Below are 19181 nucleotides of genomic sequence, written 5' to 3'. Positions count from 1 at the left end.
TTCTCAAGAATGTGTACTATAAGAACCCTCAGCTTATCTTTCTTCATGGGAACACTCTAGGTATTACCTAGTTTTGTTTCCAGTGTGCAAACCCTAAGACCCTTGAATAAACCGTTATCATTTATTTCTAGCCAAAGCCTCGATTCATTTACACCAGGTGCACAGTAGGAGGGAGCACAAAGTGGGTGGGAAACTGGACCCTTTTCTCTGCCGTGGCACTGGGTAGCTGTGCTCAAGTGAAGTGCTTTGGGGAGGCCTCCAGCTGGATGAGGAAATAAGTACAAAGAAGATGGAGATTCCTTCAAGGGTCTAAGTGTCATTCCCCGCCCTCCTGCTTCCTTTGCTTTTACAACAATCCTGGCTCAGTAGAAAGCCAGCGAGGACACAGCTGTCGCTCGAGGAAGCGTGGCGGGGTCGCAGATCTGGAGGAACGGCGGGGAAAGAAATTGAGGCAATACCACTGTTCTTGTCTTCTCCAATATATGGGGACGGGGGGAGGAGAGCGAGGAAGAAGCGCTCAGGGAAGCAGAATTCTTCATAGGAATTATCTTTTCCCTCCTCTTACCCGACATTGCCTATTTCAAAAAACAGAACGTGTTGAGTACGTTCTGGATTACTCATAGGGCCCTCCCCCCACCCCCTCCGGGCGCAAAACCGTGATCTGGATTTATAATCGCCGTATAAAGCTCCGGAGGCGGTCAGGCACCTGCAAAGTAGCCCCGCCACAACGCCGACAAGCTGCCCCCGGGAGCTGCGGCCTCGTGATTCCTTCGCCGAACGGGTCCCGCCTCCCCACTCCGCCCCCGCCTCCCCCGAAGCCAAGCAGCCGCCTCTCCCGGTCGCTCTCTTCTCCTCCGGGCGCTCGCGTGTGGGACGGTGATAGTGGGAGCGAGGCGGCAGCTGGAGGTGACGCCGGGCAGATAAAGCCTGTGGCAGGGCCCGCCGAGCCAAGCGGATCGCTGAGCGCTGCGCAGAGGAGCGGCAGGAGCGCTCGGCTTACTGTGGCCGAGCCCAGGTGGGTAAGCGCATGGCCGCCCGGACTTTCCAGAGCCCAGCCTTAGCGGTTCAGCTGGGTCTTCTCCACCCGCGGTTTCTCCGCCAACCCCCATCTCCGGCGTCCGCCATCTACCCTCCGCAGCCGAGTGAGTGCCGCCCTCCTCAGTCCTGGCTCTCCGCTGGTGCGCGGCTCAGAGACCCCGGCCCTCGCACTCATCCTGTCCCCACTAGAGCGATTCACGCCTCGGGGATGCAGAGAGGCCGAGGCTCGCGCAGAAGTGGATCGAAAGCGATTTTCTCCTGCGCTTCCTGGCTGCGAGCGTCCGTCTCACCTGACGGCTCTGGGGCAGCAGCAGCTGAAGGCGCGACTCAGAGCGGTAACCTGTTACTTCCTGAGAAGCTGCGGTCTACCCGCTGCCTGCGTCGCTGTGCGAGTGTGCGCGCGGAGCTAGGTGTGGGGTCTCAGGGAGGGTGAGGAGGCGGTGGGCCGCGGGCGCTACTCCGCTGGATCTGAGACCTTCCCAGATTCGACCGCACGCTCTCTGTCCCGGGGCCTTCGGACGCCATCGCGCCCGCGCCGAGCGCTGAGCAGCGGCGCTGAGCACCAATCCTTATCTGCTGTCTCCCGCGCCCTGGGCGCAAGTTCGTTTCCCCGGTGACGTTCCGGGTTCTTGCCTCCCTCACCCACTCCGAGTCTGTGCTGCGAGAAATCCGGGGACCTCAGAGAGTTGGGTGGAGGGGAAACACAGAAACCTAGACCAAGCTTCATCCCAGGCTTCGAGACGGCTCATAGTGGGGTGGGATAAGAGAGACACGAGCGAGGATGCGACCCGCTGCTTTCTGGCTGCCAGGCTTGCAAAGTGACTGTAGTTCTTTCCCTGCCAAGTCCGAAGGAGAATTTAAAGATCTGGACCCTCACCTTTTCCTCTCACCTTGTCTCACCAAAGTCCTCGGTCTCCAGAGCAGTTAGCCTCCTTCCCAGGGAATTAGCCAGACACAACAACGGGAACCAGACACCAAACCAGACGTGCCCGCCCCGTGCGCCCTCCCCCCGTATGCCCGCCGGCCGGCTGCTGAGAACCCAATGGGGCTTGTCGCGGCTAGGCTGGAAAATCGCTCACTGAGCCTCCCTTCTCCTAGCCCAGTCCCCCGCACCCTCGCGTCCTGCACTGGCCTAGGGCTCCTCTAGACTCAGCGCTGCGCTCCAGGTCGCCCCGCTGCTCAGCCAAACTGGAGAGCCGCCGGGGACTACGTTACCGGCTCGGGAGTCTCTGAGCTCGCGCGCACGTCTCCTCCTCCCCCCTCCCTCGCGCACCCCGACCCAGCCGGCTAGCTGCCCTTCCTCCCACCTCTCTCTCCCGAGCCTGGACTTCAGGAGGAGCGCCCGCACTCCGAGCACTCAGTAGCCTTTTGCACGCCGGACCCCGGAAGTCCTCCCCACACAGCTATCGCTTGTCTTTACAGCCTGTTCCTGCGCCTGACGGGCCGAGGACCCCAGACTGCAGAGGCCCCGGGACCACCGAGCTCATGGCATCTTCGACCCCTTCTTCGTCCGCATCCTCTTCGAACGCGGGAGCGGATCCCAATACTACCAACCTGCGCCCCACAAGTAGGTCCTGTCCCAGTTTTCCATCAAATCGACTGCGAGGAAGGTGGGGGCGCTGGGACGTGTGGAGGCTACGCTGGCGGAAAGGGAAGGAGGAGCGCAGAGATGATGGAGGCTGGAAAGAAATGGGGCCCTGACCCGATCCTGGCCAGAGGTCGTTCTACTGACAGGGATGCTAGGCGATTTGGGGGCGCTGGAGAGTGGGAACCGTGAAGGGTCAAAGTGGCAGCGATCCTTGAGGGCTTAGGTGCGAGGGAGGCTCCGGCGGGGAGCGCGTTGTTTTTGTTGTCTTGTGTGTGGACTCTTTGCTTGGTGGGACGTCGAGGGTCAGGGTAGGGGATGGTGTGGGGAGCCCGGAGTCCCAGCGGGAATTGAGTCTTCTGTCTCCTGCTTTCGTTGGGACGAGATTAGACCCCCCTCCTTCTTTCCCCCTGCGCTGTGCTTGAAGTCTATAATCAGCGGAAATTTCGACGTTAATTGCAGCTTTTAGAAAACTCGGGGTCCCTAATTGCTCCAAATTTGCGTCGAGCTAGTGACGAGTGAGGGAGAAGTCAGAGGCGAGAAGGTGCATAAAATGGTTTGAGATGGAGCCTCGACATTTTAGACAATTAATTACATCTCAGAGACAAAAAAGAAAAAAGAGTGGGCAGCATCCTGAGTGATGAGAGGTGGGGAACCAGGAGGAGGCCAGAAGGTTTGCCAGGGCAGGAGAGAGCACCCCTCTCTTTTCTCCCGGGCAGGAGACCTGTCAGCAATTGACATGTCCCAAAGAGGGAGGAAGAAAAGGGGAACTAGATAAGGGGGGGGGAAGGAGATTTATGCTTCCCCACCTCTGGTTCAGTGCGCTTCTCAACCCTTTTCACAATCTCTTTAATTCAGATTGATTTCCTACTGTTCTGTGGAGGCATGGGGAAGAGAGAATTGTTTTTCTTTTTCCAATTTGGCTTGAAATGTGCCTCCCCCCAAATCTATCAGCACCAGCTAATAACCGCCCCCAATTTTCTATATAAGTGGGTCTTAGGGATGGCAGTGTGTTTAGGAGGGCTTATTGCTTTGCTTTTATGGCACTTTCTATAAGCTTGAGAAAACGTTGATTGTTTCCATCAACGAAGATGGGGAGTGTTAGGGGGTAAGACCCCTTCTCCCCCCAACCCGTTGGCGCTGCCACTGGCTCCCAGGCTGGAGGCCTTGTCTTAAGTCCTTAGGCTGCATTCCAATTCCATTTGCAGCTCCCTCTCCCCGCCCCCCAGGCGAGCTACAATTACCCAACACAACAAAGAGGGGCTCGGGAGAGCCGCCAGTCCTGGTGGCACGTGAACCGGGCACGGGCTGCAGAGCTGGTCGGAACAGGCCGGGAGGAACGAGAGGCCTGCTCGCCTTTGTCTGTTGCTCCGGTCTTGATGGATTCCTTCTCCAGTCCTCTCAACATTTCCCGCCCCTCTTTTGCTGTCTGGTGGGGCTGGGAGGCCGTTGTGTTCACCCATCCTTGAGTCCTGCACCCCCACTGCCAAGCCACGCTCCTTCTTCTTTCCCGTTGCAGCCAGAGGTGGAGCGCATGTGCCAAGCCCCAGGTCCGAGACCCAGTAGAGGCTTTGACCTGAGTTTGCACATGACCTGGCGCGACCGGAAGCCTCCGAGGCAGAGGGAAGATAGTCGAGGACCCAGCTGGGAAAGAGCATGCAGCCACTTGTCCAGAGAACGCTGTCGATGGTCCCCAACCTCCCAGACTGCACGCTAATGTCGGGCTCTCTGTCCACTCTCTCCCTCTGTTTTGCAGATTCGTCCTCGCTCTCCCAGCTGGCCTCACTTCTGTGCCCCTGCAAGGTCTCCTAGGAGGTGGCCTTGCCCAATCTACACAACCATATTCCGCCACTTGCGCCCAGGACCCCTCCTTCTTGCTGTCCCTCCTCCCCTTCCACTCACTACACCAAAAGGGCTTTCTCTGTACCTTTTGCCATCTCTCTTTCCCTTTCTTTCACTGTAATCCCCAGCTCTGAAAGGCAGAGCAATCAGTCTGAATTTCAATGCCCTATCTGAGTGACCTTGGAAAACTTGCTTAGCCTCTCTGAGCTTCAAGGTTCTTATTTGTAAAATGAGTCTTAGGTTAGCATTCTTGTTTCATAAGGTTGTTATGAAAATTAGCTGAGATGGGTGTTTAAAGTGGAAGCTCTTTATCGGGTGGAAATAGCTCTTTACCAGCTCGGTATTATTATTAGGGTTTTGCTTTCGCACCGATTTCCTGTCTGTTGCAGGAACTCCATCTGTGACCGCCGTCTCACTGAGTCGCGCTATTTCTTCTCCCCGCTGGGGTTCTGTTGTGCCTCGTTTTAATGGATGTCACTCTCCTTATCGCAGCCAACACTCATGCAGGGCTGAAGGCACCGGTCAGGGTTGGATGGGGGATGGGAGTGGTTGGAGGAGCTTTGCTTTGAAGGATCCCCAGGGAATTTCACGCTCGGCCCGCCACAGCAGCTCACAAGCGGGCTCTGCGGGCACCCCTCAGGCTCCTTGCTGGAAGGTGAACCCCAAGGGCAGGATAGACCCTGAGGAGTTTGAAACTACGGCAGGGCCAGGGGAAAGGTGCCTGATTCCCTTCGCTTTCGCCTGCTCCAGACCCGAGATGTCGAGCGAGGGAAGGGTTAATGAGGGGCAGGTTGGAAAGAGGGGGCCAGGGAGGAGGAGTGGGACTCACACTATTGTCTTCCCGACTCCCCGGTCCAACTGAAGAGCAGCCATGCGAGCCCGATCATCTAGTCAAATACTATTTTTCACCCAATTAATTCCTGAACTCTTCCGCGACCCCATTTCATGCCAGTTTATTTTAAGCTGCCACTCGGCTGGAGACCCGCCAAGAAATTATGAGACGTGTTGGTCCCAGATGCCTCTGTGTTCCCTTTCCGGGCTGCTGTGGTTGCCCTTCGAGTTTGCGGGGCAGAGACCAAGGGGCAGGGCCTGGCGGGTGGGTATTGGGCAACTCCAGCGGCGGAGCGTGACCCTTTGCACTTGGGTTAGCCTGCCTCACTCGGACGCTGCCTCCTCCCGGCTCCCTCGCGTGGGTTGCTTGGAGTTCCGGCGAGGCTCTGGTGCGTCGCCTCTCAGAGATACCGTTCTGTACCTGAAAGTGGGAGTAGGAGGGGTGTGTGAATGGGGACTAGGAGGGCACGAGTCTGCTCGTCAGCCCACAGATCTGGCTCCTTGCTCCTTTCAGGAAAGAGAATTTAATGAGGAGTACAGGCGAAGACCTGCCCCACCCTCCCCAGAAAACCTTTGCCCTCAACCCTGTCCCTCAGGCTCTGAGCCTCACTGATCGCACCTCTCTTGCTTTCTAGCGTATGACACCTGGTGCGGTGTGGCTCATGGATGCACCAGAAAACTGGGGCTCAAGATCTGCGGTAAGCGAAAGGGCCGGCTGGGGCCCGGCAAGGTGGCGCGTGGCAAGCGGGCTTGGAGGGTTTGGGAAAGTGAGACGCACGTGGAAGGAGATCCCGGCTCTTGGGGATGATTTTCCTAATGTACCTGCAGCCCTGATGCCTGGTAGAGACACCCTCCTCTACAGGCCTGGACCCTCTTCTGCCCTCCCCCGACCTAGCCCCAAGGGACCATCTCCAAGGCTTCGGTCCGGGACTACCTGAGACCGTGGGGCTCCCTCTGGGGTGTCTGGGCACGAGAGCTCGAGCACAGCGGGCCCACCCGGGTGTGGCAGCGGGGCTATTCTTGTCCGGCGCGGGGCGGTTCCAATCCTTACGCTCTGCGGGTGTCTAGAAGGTTTTGTAGAAAAGGTGAACTAGTCTGGCTTTCCTGGCTCATTATCTGCCTAAGACGGTGGCTGACATATTGTCCCCCTTCCCTCTCTACCATCGCGCGTTGAAAGTGGCCTCTCTGGCTTGAGATTTTTTGCCCCGAGATGCCATAACGGATTTAGATTTTGTTCTTTGTGGCCTCGAAGGACGGATTTAGATTTCGTTCTTTGTGGCCTCGAAGGCCAAGAGAAAGGAATAGCCTGCACCCCCGATGGCCTACCTGAGGGAGATGCGGGCAGCACAGGCCGGAGGGTTTGCGGAGCTCGCCTTTGAAGGAAAGGAGGTGAGGGAAAGGGAGCAGGCGGGGGCGGGGGGCCGCAAGAGGGAAAGGGGGAGTTGGACACGATTTGCCAGAGGAAGCGAAATAGATCTGGGAGCTGGAGAGGAGAACAGCTCTCCGGAGACGTGAAGGTCTGAAATGAAAACGCCCAGGGAATGTAATTTTTTTTTTTTTAAGGAAAAAAGGAGATTTGTTCGAAGGGACACAGCCGAGTGGCTCCGGCTGAACAATGAGGATTTGCTTTCCTTGCTACAAGTCACCGTCTAAAATCTCTAGCCTTATCGGGCCAGAAAATACTGATGTCCCCCGGCAGGCGGTGGAGAGGCGGGGGAAGATTAACGAGGGTCTTATTAAAGAGCCATCCGTCAGCTGCTGTGCGCTGGAGATAGCAGCAGAGCGGACACCAGGCAAACCCGCCCGCCACAGCCCAGGAACGCGCCCCCGAGCCATCAGCCAGGGGGTGTGCTCTGGGCCTGATCTTCCCAGCTTCCCGGCTTTCCTGTGTCCCTGGCCCAGGGCAGCGGCAGTTTGTGGTCGGAGCAGAGAGGGGCTATTTAGCAGCTTCTGGGAACCATCCTCCCTTCCCTGAGCGGCCTGCTTCTAGGGCTCTGTCCCCTGGATCCCGGAAGCAGCATTTACTGTGAAGAAGGGTTGCTCAACTCCACACCTAGCCATTTTCCAAGGAAAACCCCGCCCTGCCTCGCCCGGGTTTGACCCTCTTTCCAGCACGCGAGGCCGTGGGGCGAGGCCGGGTCGCGGATCTCGGGGGGCTGGGGCAGCTGGCAGCAGCCGGGGCTTTGTTCTATAAATAGCCCCCTACCCCCGCCGCCATTCCACGCTTAATGGCCCGTTCAGCGCCAGGTCCCTTCGGCTAGGCGCTGGGCTTCAGCAGCAGTCATTGTCATGCAGCCGGGCAAGCAGAACTGAGCGAGCCCTGGGCACCCTCTGCAGTAGAGAAGAGGGTGGGGGAGACTTGGGGTAAGGGCTGTTTTCCCTAAGGTCCTGGGCCTGCCGGGGGTGGGAGTGGGGGACGCAGTCATCGTCCACCCGAGTCCCCACCTCCTATCCTCAGCACAGGCGGTACTCCCAGCTTCCCAGACTGCAGGCCCTCGGAGTCTGTGGGAAGAAAAGGTCTAATGCCCCCTTTGAGGAAAACCAAAGCGGCCGGAAAGGGTAAAGGGGCAGGAAAGAGTTGAGCTTCTCTGGATCCCAGAATGTCGGTCTCCGAGTTTGCATCAACTTCTTCTGAGGGAGAGCTCTTGGGCATTTGGGGCTACCACCCTCAGAGAGTTTCTTCTCGGTTTCTACCCCCCACACTAATTTCAGGAAAGTTGCAAAGCAAAGTGACAGGAGAAGAGGGCTGGTACTCCATTAAGGGGAAATTGCCTTCTGCTGAAATGCTTGCTTTTGGGGGCTGCAGGTTAGGAGGCTTCATATGAGGTTTGATTCTGAAAGAAAAGAAAACACCAGGAAGATATATTTTCCGTACTTTGGACCAACTCATTTTAATCTAGAGGAGGCAAAGTGCAGTCTTTGGTTTTGACCTGAATCCACAGCCCCGTCCACTCCTTTCATCCCAAACTTTCTGTGGCCTGAAGGGTGCCCTCTGTGACCTGACACTATTTGGGGTTGGTTTGACCTTTCACCTTAAAATAGCAGAGGGACTAGACTATGGTCTTCTTCCCACCTCCTAATCCATTGTGGTGATACCGCCCCCACCCCCAAACTTCTTCAGTGCCTTGCCAAGATTCTCCCCCCACCCATTCTCCTACCCCTTCCCTGGAACCCCTGGGAATGAAGCTGCAAGGAAGATCTTGGGTCTCAGCAGTGGTACCCTTAGCTCTGGAAGCAGAATCCCCTGAGAGAGTAATCAGCTATAAGAAATCCTGGGTCTTGTCAAGAGGTAAAGACTGGGGTGGCTACCGGCATGGTGGCATGACCCAAATGAAAGGAGAGGCAGAGAGTCGAAGTTCTGGCTCGGGGCTCTGCTAAATTCCCAGCGTGTCCTTGGGCCTCCCTCATTTATCTATGCAGAGGTCCCAAACTGGCTGCCAGTTACAGCCTCAGCTCTTTTATTTAGCCCATGCAGTGTGTGTGTGTGTGTGTGTGTGTGTGTGTGTGTGTTTAATTTTGTGTCAGTTGCCAACTTTTAAACAGAGACTTCAAATATGCTGTATTTCTGGCTTCTCTTGAAATAAAAAAGGTGGAGTAGAGGAGGTCTGGCGAGCACTGTTAGTTAAAAATCAGAAAAAGATCCCCTTCCTCTTGGTAGATACAATTCCATACTACAGCTCAGTGAGAACAGGAGGGTTGGGCTTCAGGCCCCATTTCCCCTCTTGGCCACGTGTTTTTATGCCATGCACAGCTCTCTGCTCCACTTGGAAACAACTGGCTCTAGTCAGGTGCTCTCTCATTCCCCACTTTTGCACCCCTCACTGGGCCCTCTAGTCCTTTGCGTTTGAGGGCAGTGTGAGAAACCAGCAGCAGGTTTTCCGCACAGCCCAGAGGTGGAGTCCTAACAGGGCTGCCTCCTCTCCTCCCCTCCCCTTGAAGCTAGCCAGTGCTACAACCTGACCAAAGCCAACTTCAGCTTCAGCTCTCCTCCGTTTTGCGTCTTTGCCTCTTAAGAATGTTGAGCTAGGTTACCAGTTACAGCCTTAAAGTAGGTCCTCACAGCTAGGGTGTAGAGCAAGAGAGAGTACAGTCGGCTTCAGTCTCAGGGACTCTTTGCCAGCAGGGAGGTTGTCAACACATGGACCTCAATGTCATCCACCACCTAGCCATCCTTGGAGAAGCATACAGGTCCTCCCACAGCCTCTAGGAGCCCAGAGAGGCCTGGCTTCTTTACCTTATGTGACACTCCTCATATTTTAGAAAACAAATACCTTTTAAGAAATTGTTATTTCAATAACAATATACATCGTTTATTTTATGAAATTAATGGTTTTTAGCACAAATGGTAATGCAATGTAAGTGTGCTATTCATAAGATCACTACAGGATTTATAGAAAAGATTGATTCCTAGTGCACCCCAGGGAGTGTGATCCAGGAATGAGATACAGGTTTGAAGTTGTGTCACAGTTGTCATCTCTCAACACTATTAGGACACCTCTGAGAATGCCTGTGTCCAAACCTCCTTTGGAGATAATATCCAAAGTCTAAGTGGAGGTCTTAGGTCCTGCAGCTGCCCAAAGGAAAGGTGTTTCTAAGGGGGTCTCAGGTAGAGAGACTTAAGGCTTTACCCAGGAGTGGTTCAGAGCCAACTAGAAGTGAAGGACCTAAAAGTAGTTCAGCAGGCAGGACCTCACCTCCATTAGGCCACATGGATTTGGTCTTTTCAACCTGGCAAATTTCCACAGCTCCCTGTTTGGGAAGCAGGGGAGCAGTCTGGGAATTCAGGAACCAGGTGATCCTGCTTCCCTCTGGCGAATGAGTGCTGGCTCCTGGTTTTGGATTCTGGGGATTTGGAGGAGGAATCCCAAAAGCAGGAGAAGAGGTGAGGGAAAGGAGATAAGCTCCATCTTTATATCCAAGTATGGAGTTTTATTATAGTGTATTTCTCCCTTCTGGTGTGCTTTAGATCTTTAGTGATAAGTTTACAAGGTGCTGGGAGAAGGAAGGATCTGGTGCCTGTGCCTTCCTATTCTTCCCTCCAAAAACAGAGCCCACTCCAGTGTGTGAGAGGACTCTAATCACTGCACCTCCCCCCTGCATCCCGCCTTCCTCCACGCCTCACCACTGAATTGCAGTCTTGGGGAAGTACAGTGGAATTCCCCAGATTAACCTGCCTCTCCTTGAACCTCCTGCGACTTTCCTCCAAGCCTGCCTTGTGATGCAAGTGACTCCCCAAAGGATCTTGGTATTTACAAAGACAGCTTTGGGGTCACCAAGAAGCTAGAACTCTTCTTCTGCTTTTCAGTGTGCTGCATTTCGGGCTCAGGGCTAAGACTGAGGCTGAACTGGAGGAGAGGCTGAAGGAAGGAGCGGGTCTGCAGGCCCTGAGCCCAGAGGGGATGGCTGGGGGTGCTGAGGAACACTGTGTGCTCCAAGTTAGCGGAGTCTCCAGCCCTTTTGGCTCAATCTACTTCTCTGTTTGCTGCTGGTGGTGTTGGCACCGATCCCTTCAGACCAGAGAGTCCGTTCCTTCCGAGGAGCAGAGGAGAAGTGCTTTGAATCCTAACCCTGGGCTCAGAGTTCATCTCCATGGAGTTCTTGGATGGCTTTCTAGCTCTATTCCAACATTGGCCGCCGTCAGCCAAACTGTAAGCTCCTGGAGGGCAGAGGATCTGTCTCATTTATTTTTATAGGTCCCCCATCCTGAATGCTTAGCTAAGTGCTTTTTCACAATAGGTAATTAAACGTCCCCACACACAAGATTTTAAGCTTTGTTAATCTCTTTCTCCAATACCTTTGTGCAAGGACAGGGAAAGCTGCTCTTCAGGTTTGGGTCAGAAAAATTACACTTACATTGAACCTGTAAGCTGTGCCTGGTTCCCTGGGTAGAGCATCTTCTCCAGTCCCCAGTTCTGGTCCTCACTCCCTCCTCCCTCTGTTTGCACAACCCCTAAACCCAGTGCTGGCAGCATCCTCTCCAATTACATCCTTCCCTTAAAACCCCATCCTGGGGCTGGTTAGTGGAGTGGAAGCTGTCCAGTTGACTTCATCTGAGTTCACTGTCATGTTCAGAGAAGAGAATGGGCTTTGCTTACTGTTTTTCTCTCTTGCATGACTGGGTCTGTGCCACTGATGACACTTGGCACTGCCCCCTCCCCGCCTGAAGGCAAGCAGTGCCAGAGCCCTTACATATAAAATACACTCAGCTTCTCTGGAGAAGTGAGAACCCTGCTTGGAGAGTCAACCTGGCTTAGCAGCTGACCCTCTGAGGCTGGAGTTCAGTGCACTACCTCTGACCCAGCTTCTTGTGCTACAGGCTTCTTGCAAAGGACCAACAGCCTGGAAGAGAAGAGCCGGCTTATGAGCGCCTTCAGGGAGAGGCAGTCCTCCAAGAACCTGATTTCCTGTGAAAACAGTGACAGGGATGGCCACTTCCGGCGCACGGAGACCGACTTCTCCAACCTGTTTGCTCGAGGTAGTCCCTCCCCAACCCCTCTTTCCCCCATCACCACAGCCCAAGTGCTATCGAGTACGTCCCCTATTTCAGTTTCTTGACTTTTTCCTGAAATTTTACTTCTTTTACCAAAAATGTCGTTACTTTCCCTGAACCATCATGAAATTACTTTTCCAACATTTGAATCCCTCCTTCCTTAGTGCCCAGGTCTCCATTGTTTTGGAAGTTGGATGAGGGCAGTCAATAAAACAGTCAACTCTAAAGACAATTGCAGGGACAAATACGGATTCATAGAATCTCAGAATCTGAAGGACTGTTACATATTAAAAATCCATAATTCCGTTAATAGCATTTATCCTCCAAGGTTTACAACAGCAACAACAAAATCACCCTGTGGGAAGCTGTATGGCTGGGCCTCAGGACCATGTGCTGTCCTGAAACTCATTTTCCTTTTGGAAATCTTTCACTAATTACTGCTGCGCCCACATCACGGTTTTAGAAGGTGCTTTCCCAGGCTCTCTCTCCCAGACAGCTCAAAGCTAAACCCACCTCCTTTCATGAACTCCTCACAGGCCAGACAGGCCAGACCAGATCAGTAAACAAGACTTCAGTAAACCTCAGATTATCCAGGGAATAGACACAGAGCGTCATGTATAGCCAAGCAGCACTTGAGCTATGGATGACAGCCCCATTTGGGGGCCTCTACAACTTTCCTCCCTAATCCCCCAGCCTGACTCTGCCTAACTGAGGCAGTAATCCAATGTCACCTGCAGACATCCCAAAGTTCAGGCCCAAAAGGATGAACTCCCACCTTCCTGAATCCCATCTTCCAGTTCTAGTTTCCTGTCTAAGGACCCCACAGAGGACCACCCTGTTCAGGGGAGACCTCAGCTTCTACCCATAGAGGCCTTACCTCCGCCATCAACAGGTCAAACACATCATGACACAAACCAAAAGCCTGGTGTCTGAATTGGATATACAGAGACACACCTGGTACCAGGGGGGCAAGAAGTAGCCCCTCCATCACACACCTGACAGGTGCCCCATCAGCCTGCAAATGGACAACTGCAGTGGCCTCTCAAAACACTCTGTTCTGTTGGTGAGCAGCCTGTCAGAAAGCCTGTGAACCCCCAGAAAGTGTATGCAAAGCTTCTGTGCATATGCATATATGCATTTCTCTGGGGAGATGGTACCTCAGATTCTCAATGTGTATACATACCCTGGAATGAAATTAAGCCTATAAAGATATCATAGCTGATGTTAGGGATTTCTGAGCATAGGAAAGCCAGATATGAGTCAGGTGATAACCACTTGTTGGCTTTCCCCGACCCCCTCAGATCTGCTTCCAGCTAAGAACGGGGAGGAGCAAACTGTGCAGTTCCTACTGGAGGTGGTGGACATACTCCTCAACTATGTCCGCAAGACGTTTGATCGCTCCACCAAGGTGCTGGATTTCCATCACCCACACCAGCTGCTGGAAGGCATGGAGGGCTTCAATTTGGAGCTCTCCGACCACCCCGAGTCCCTGGAGCAGATCCTGGTTGACTGCAGAGACACCCTGAAGTATGGGGTCCGTACAGGTAAGGGTAAGAGCCAGGTGGACATGCGGTGGCACCCTTAACCCCGCACCACACCCTTGCCAGTTGTGAGGATGCCAAATTCATGTTGAAAGAGAAACACAAACCTAGTGAGGGAAGGCAGGTGATCAGTGACCACACAACGACCTCAGGCAGTGACAGTTAATGGAAGTCTCCAACCCTGGCAAAAGCCCATCATCATTTACTGTTGTAAAAATAAATTTAAAAGATATACAGATACATGGTGCTATGCCAAGTTCTGTCTAAAGAGTCTTCATTCTTGTTTTTAGGCTATTCACAACCTGAAGAGAACAGAATGACCCATTCCCCACTTCTTTTCTCTCCTCCATTTTCATGCTTATTTCATTCTGATAAACTTTATCCTTGACTGCCCTTGAAATTGGGGGGAATAAGGCCCATTTCCCTCCTTTTCAATATTAGTTTCCTAGGGCTGCTGTAAGAAATTACCACAAACTGGGTGATTTAAAACAACAGAAATTTATTCTCTGCCAGTTCTGGAGGCTAGACATTCAAAATCAAGGTGTCTGCAGAGCTATGCTCTCTCTGAAGACTCTTGGGGAGGATCCATCGTTGCGTCTTCCAGGTCTTAGTGGTTGCGGCCGTTCCTTGGCAGGGAGATAGAAGCGTGATTCCTATCTTTGCTTCACCTCGTGTGGCATTCTCCAGGTGTGTGCATGTCCAAATTTCTCTCTTCTTATGACACTAGCTTTTGGATTAGGGCCCAACCTAATCCAGGATGGCCTCATTTTAGCTTGATAATATCTACAAGGACCCTATTTCCAAAAACAAGTCACCTACAGGAACCAGGGATTAACACTTGAACATATGTTTTTGAGGGACACAACACTTCTTGGCTAGGCCAAAAAGCCTCTCTCTCTCTCTCTCTCTCTCTCTCTCTCTCACACACACACACACACACACACACACACACACTCTTCACATCCTATGCCTACCTATGGGGTTTAGACACCCTGAATCACTGAATCCTATCTCCAACCGGAAGCCCTAGAGCAGGGGTGTCCAAACTTTTTTCAACATTTTTCACCAAGGGCCATATGCGGTAAAATACACAAACAGCCGGACTTCGAGGTGAAGTACGTATTGCCTCACCTGGTTTATTTAAGTAAACTAAATGTATTTTTGGAATTTGCTGCGGGCCAATTAACAATGGATTGTGGACTGCAGTTGGCCCGCGGGCCGCAGTTTTGACACCCCTGCCCTAGAGGATGTCCTCTTGCCTCCTTTTCATGTTACAGAACCCTCTCTAATCAGCACTCCTGGCCAAAGTGGTTGCTTTCCAATTGCCTCAAGTTCAAGGACTTTTTGGATCTCAGGCTATTTCTAAGCGTAGGTGTGAAACAGTGGTTTCTTCTCCCTAACTGTCTTTCTCCACTGCAGCCTGGCTTTCCTGAGCATTTGAGTAGATAGATCTACAGGAATTCACAGTCCATGGCATAGTTGCCAACGTAGGAGAGCCCCTGAGGCCACAACTGTTAGCCCCTTATTTTTTTTTTCCTGTTTGTTTTTTCTTTTTCTTTCCCTTTTCTTTATTATCCCTCTCACTCTTCCTAGTCATTGGAAAGTATGACTGGGAAGATTGGTGGTGATAGAGTTGCGTAAGGCTATCAGATGTCGAAAACAAAGTGTTGCAATGAAATAATAAAGCTGGCTAAAAAGGCCTTTTTTGAGTATTACCTCCCACTTATATATTTTTTAATTTTTTTGACATTCAATATTATTTTATGTTAATTTCAGATGTACCTCATAGTGGTTAGACTTCATATAATTTAAGAAGTGATCCCCCTGACTAGTCTAGTAACCACCTGGCACTATACATATTTTTTACCATATTATTGACTATGTTCCCTATGCTTTACTTTACATCTCCATGACTATTTTGTAAGTATCAATTTATACCGTGTTTCCCCCAAAATAAGACCTAGCCGGACCATCAGCTCTAATGCGTTTTGAGAGCAAAAATTAGTATAAGACCCAGTATTATATTAATTTTTGCTCCAAAAGACGCATTAGAGCTGATGGTCCGGCTAGGTCTTATTTTGGGGGAAACACGGTACTTCTTAATCCCTTCATATTTTTCACCCTGCCTCCCAACCCTTCTCCCATATATCAACCCAATAAATCTAGTACACATTTGATACCATACATAGTTATTTCAATGTTACGGACCTCAGAGCATATTCCTTAGGCTATACCCTACATCCCATGACTACTGTGTAACAACCAATTTGTACTTAATCCCTTCCCCCTTTTCACCCACTCCCCCAACCTTCTCCCATCCGTCAACCATCAAAATGTTTTCTGTATCTATGAATTTGTTTCTGTTCTGTTTTATTTGTTTGTTTGTTTTGTTCTCTAGATTCCACATTAAACAAAATTACATCTGTCTTTGTCTGTTTGACATACTCCACTCAGCACAATGCCCTGTAGGTCTATCCATGCCATTGCAGATGGCAAGAACCCACTCCCTTCCATGGCCAAGCAACATTTCATTGTATATATGTACCACCTCCTTTTTATCCATTCATCCATCGGTGGACACCCTAGCTGCCTCCCTCCACCTCTAAGCCATTGTAAACAATGCTGCAATGAACATATGGAAGCACCAGTCCCCTTGAAATAGCATTTTGGGTTTCTTTGGATAAATACCCAGAAGTGGGATTATTGGATCCCTTATTTGTCTCTTGTTATAGCCTTTGTTTTAAAGTCTATTTTGTCTGGTATAAGTATTGCTACCCCACCTTTTTTTTTGGTCTCCATTTTCATGAAATATATCAAAAGGCATTTTTAAATAAAGAATCACAAAAAGCTTTTGAGGTTTGCCAACACCACTGGAATAAGTGTAGCTTCTCTGAATAACTGCAGGGTAGAAAAGACTTAAATTATATTACAAAGTCTGTGTTTGATTTTTAAAGAAAAGCACATTTATCAAGTTAGTTATATCTCACCTTGATCCGATGGCTAACCCATTCCTGATGGAGATCAAGTAGTGTTATTTGGCTGAATAAAAAAAGTCAGACTTCTCCATATATGTTTTAGCTTAACTTGTGTTGGTCCAGTGTTTTTATTTTGTCTGGTCACTCTATATAAACTTTCTCAGAGATGAGACCACGTAAATTTATCATTAAAGACCAAAATAGTGGTGTCCCTTGAAGAAAAATACATGGATTTGTCATAATAGCAACTCAGATTGCCTATAAAACTGAAGCATCACATGGTTAGAGAAGCATGGACTCTTATTAGTCCAGTATATAAATCCACTTAGGTATTCACCCTGCAGTTATTCACCCCTGTTCTTCAGAGCAGCTTCTGGGAGAAGACATTTGCACCTAGAGAGTGTAAAAGCTTTGATCCTGGCAAAGAGAACTGTGGCTGCCACGTGAAAACAGCCCCTGGGTACTGGTCTCTAATTTAGATGTAGATACCAGAACAATAGTGTAAACCCCGCAGGTAGCTACACACAGTGGAAGATATTTTAAAAAAAGAAAAAAAAAAAAAAGAGTATTAATGCTCAGCCAAAATAATGAATTGGGTTTTAGTAGTGAAAACATACAGATCTGGGTACAGTCTGTGAAGGGATGATGATGGCCTTTAGAAATTTCTCTACAAGTTAGCAAAGACTTCTGAAATAAGAACCAGTAAATATAGATTCTCCATGAACTGAGACAGATTCTAATCAGCCCTCAGTCATAGTAAATATGTCAATTGTCTTTGTTTTTCTTTTTAACTTTTTGTTATGGAAATATTTAAACTTATACAAAAGTAGAATAGTATAATGAGCCCTGTATACCCGATACCCAGCTTCAACTATTGTCAACTTTTGCCAATTGTTTTTCACCAGTCCCCCAGCCCACTCCCCTCTCTTCTGTATTATATAAAAGTAAATATTGTTTTATCTATAAATATTTTTCACCATCAAGGGCTTTTTAAACAAACGTAACCACAATAACATTATAACATCCAAAACCCCACAAAATTTACAGTTCCTTAATATCAAGTATTCAGGCAGTGTTCAAATTTCCAATTGTCTCATGAATAGCAGAATGTTTTGTTTTATTTTATTATAATTCATTTGAGTCAGGACTCAAATAAGTTCCTCACATTACAATTGCTTGATATGTCTCTTAATCAAAACAGATTTCCCTTTCCATCTCTCTCTTTCTTCCTTGAAGTGTATTTATTCAAAAACTTTACAAAGTTACTCTTTCTTTCTCCCCTTACCCGACTGTCGGTCATGAGCTGTGCGGCACCATATCTATCGTCTGTTATTTTCATTGAATGTAGAGAATTGCAGTTGAAATTTAAACTGCGTCACCTTGTTACTTGATAGAAATTCTGGTAGAAGAGTTTTGGGGCATAAGGCTGTAGTCATAAGAGAAAAGTAAGGTTTTAGGGGACTTTGTGTTCTTTATATTTTAATGGACAAGATACTGCTTCACTTCTATTTGAGGGCCTTTGTGTCAATCTGTCTTTGGCCATCTTTTGTCTCTCTCAGGCCACGTGGTTTTGATAGTTGTCAAATAGTATGATTGTATATATTTATGATTCAGTCCTGTCTTTTTTTTTTTTTTTTTTTTTTTTAAGTAGGGCACAACTCAGAGTGGCCCAGGTGGGGACCAAACCGGCAACCTTGGTGTTATTAGCACCACGCTCTAACCAACTGAGCTAACCAGTCACCCCTCAGTCCTATCTTAAAGCGAAAGATTTGTTGTTAAAAGTTTTCAAATGGGTATTACATGTATTTTTAAAATAGATTTCAATAAAATTTGTTTTGTTCCAGGAGATTCATAGATTCTGTTGACACTGAGCAAAGTAGAGTAAAATGGGCTAGTTTAAGTTTCTTAGAGTAGTCTACTCGAATGACTGGAATCTGGCTCCATGCTTACACTATGCTTACTGTTTAGCTTCTTTTATTCTTTCTAAAGATCAGCATTATGTTTTGAGGACTCTTAAGAATGCAGAGATTGGAATATTCTGATATAAGAAGTCATAGCCCAGGTGTTCTGAATGAGTCGCCATCACGTAGAGGAAAGAACAGATATACTCAGAGACGAGCCGTAGACCAGGAACACTGAAACACTAGTTTTCTGACAGTTCTTTCAGAGGAAAAGCAATTTCCACTGGAAACACAGCAGTCAGCATATCTTTCTAACACCAGTTTTATGTCATACACCCCTAGATAATCTATGGCGCCGACTCCTTCGGTACAGCCAAGCCAGGCCTGCTGATGTGGGGTTGAGTTTTCCCGTGAATGCCAACTTGGCCAAAACTTGGCAACAAACATGAATTTGCTGAGAACAAAGCCTGTGAAAGCATACACTGGATTGCAAAGGGCTGTAGAGTTACTATATAGTAATAACAATTATTTTACCAACAACTCAATGAGATATGAAGCTGTGTCTGTGTCTGTTACACAGAGGAGATGCCAGGTCACCTCAGCAATAAATTTAGTTTAATGAAAGATTTGTTACATACCGTGTTTCCCCGAAAATAAGACCTAGCTGGACCATCAGCTCTAATGCGTCTTTTGGAGCAAAAATTAATATAAGACTCGGTCTTATTTTAGTATAATATAAGACCGGGTCTTATAATATATAATATAATACAATATTGTATTATAACATAATACCGGGTCTTATATTAATTTTTGCTCCAAAAGATGCATTAAAGCTGATGGTGCGCTAGGTCTTATTTTCGGGGAAACAGAGTAAATAGGCAAGACACCCCAATGCCTAACATCATATTTGACCAACACGGAGACCAAGAGAGTGATGGCATGCCCTCAACTGGTACTTTCCCCAGGCTTGGTTTGGTT

General features: G+C 49.7%; 1 protein-coding gene across 3 annotated transcripts in view; it reads left to right on the top strand.

The window, feature by feature from the left end:
* The first annotated feature begins 533 nt into the window (after window positions 1–533).
* GAD1 (glutamate decarboxylase 1) overlaps window positions 534–19181 on the top strand; it is a 40904-nt gene continuing 22256 nt past the window's right edge. Inside the window, exons 1-5 of one of the 3 annotated variants that reach the window (XM_033112733.1) lie at window positions 534–1015; window positions 2461–2605; window positions 5932–5994; window positions 11613–11771; window positions 13088–13330. In XM_033112733.1, coding sequence (XP_032968624.1) covers window positions 2524–2605; window positions 5932–5994; window positions 11613–11771; window positions 13088–13330 — 547 coding nt within the window. In that variant the 5' untranslated portion in view covers window positions 534–1015; window positions 2461–2523. Of the gene's footprint in view, window positions 1016–1172; window positions 1374–2460; window positions 2606–5567; window positions 5686–5931; window positions 5995–11612; window positions 11772–13087; window positions 13331–19181 lie in introns of those variants that run through there. The other 2 variants (XM_033112735.1, XM_033112734.1) reach the window with 2 other exon arrangements.

The sequence above is a fragment of the Rhinolophus ferrumequinum genome, chromosome 8 (genome assembly GCF_004115265.2).
Source record: "Rhinolophus ferrumequinum isolate MPI-CBG mRhiFer1 chromosome 8, mRhiFer1_v1.p, whole genome shotgun sequence".
NCBI classification, from domain to species: domain Eukaryota; kingdom Metazoa; phylum Chordata; class Mammalia; order Chiroptera; family Rhinolophidae; genus Rhinolophus; species Rhinolophus ferrumequinum.
The sequence above is the reverse complement of the archived record's forward strand: the minus strand, read 5'-3'. Positions and strand labels throughout refer to the sequence as shown.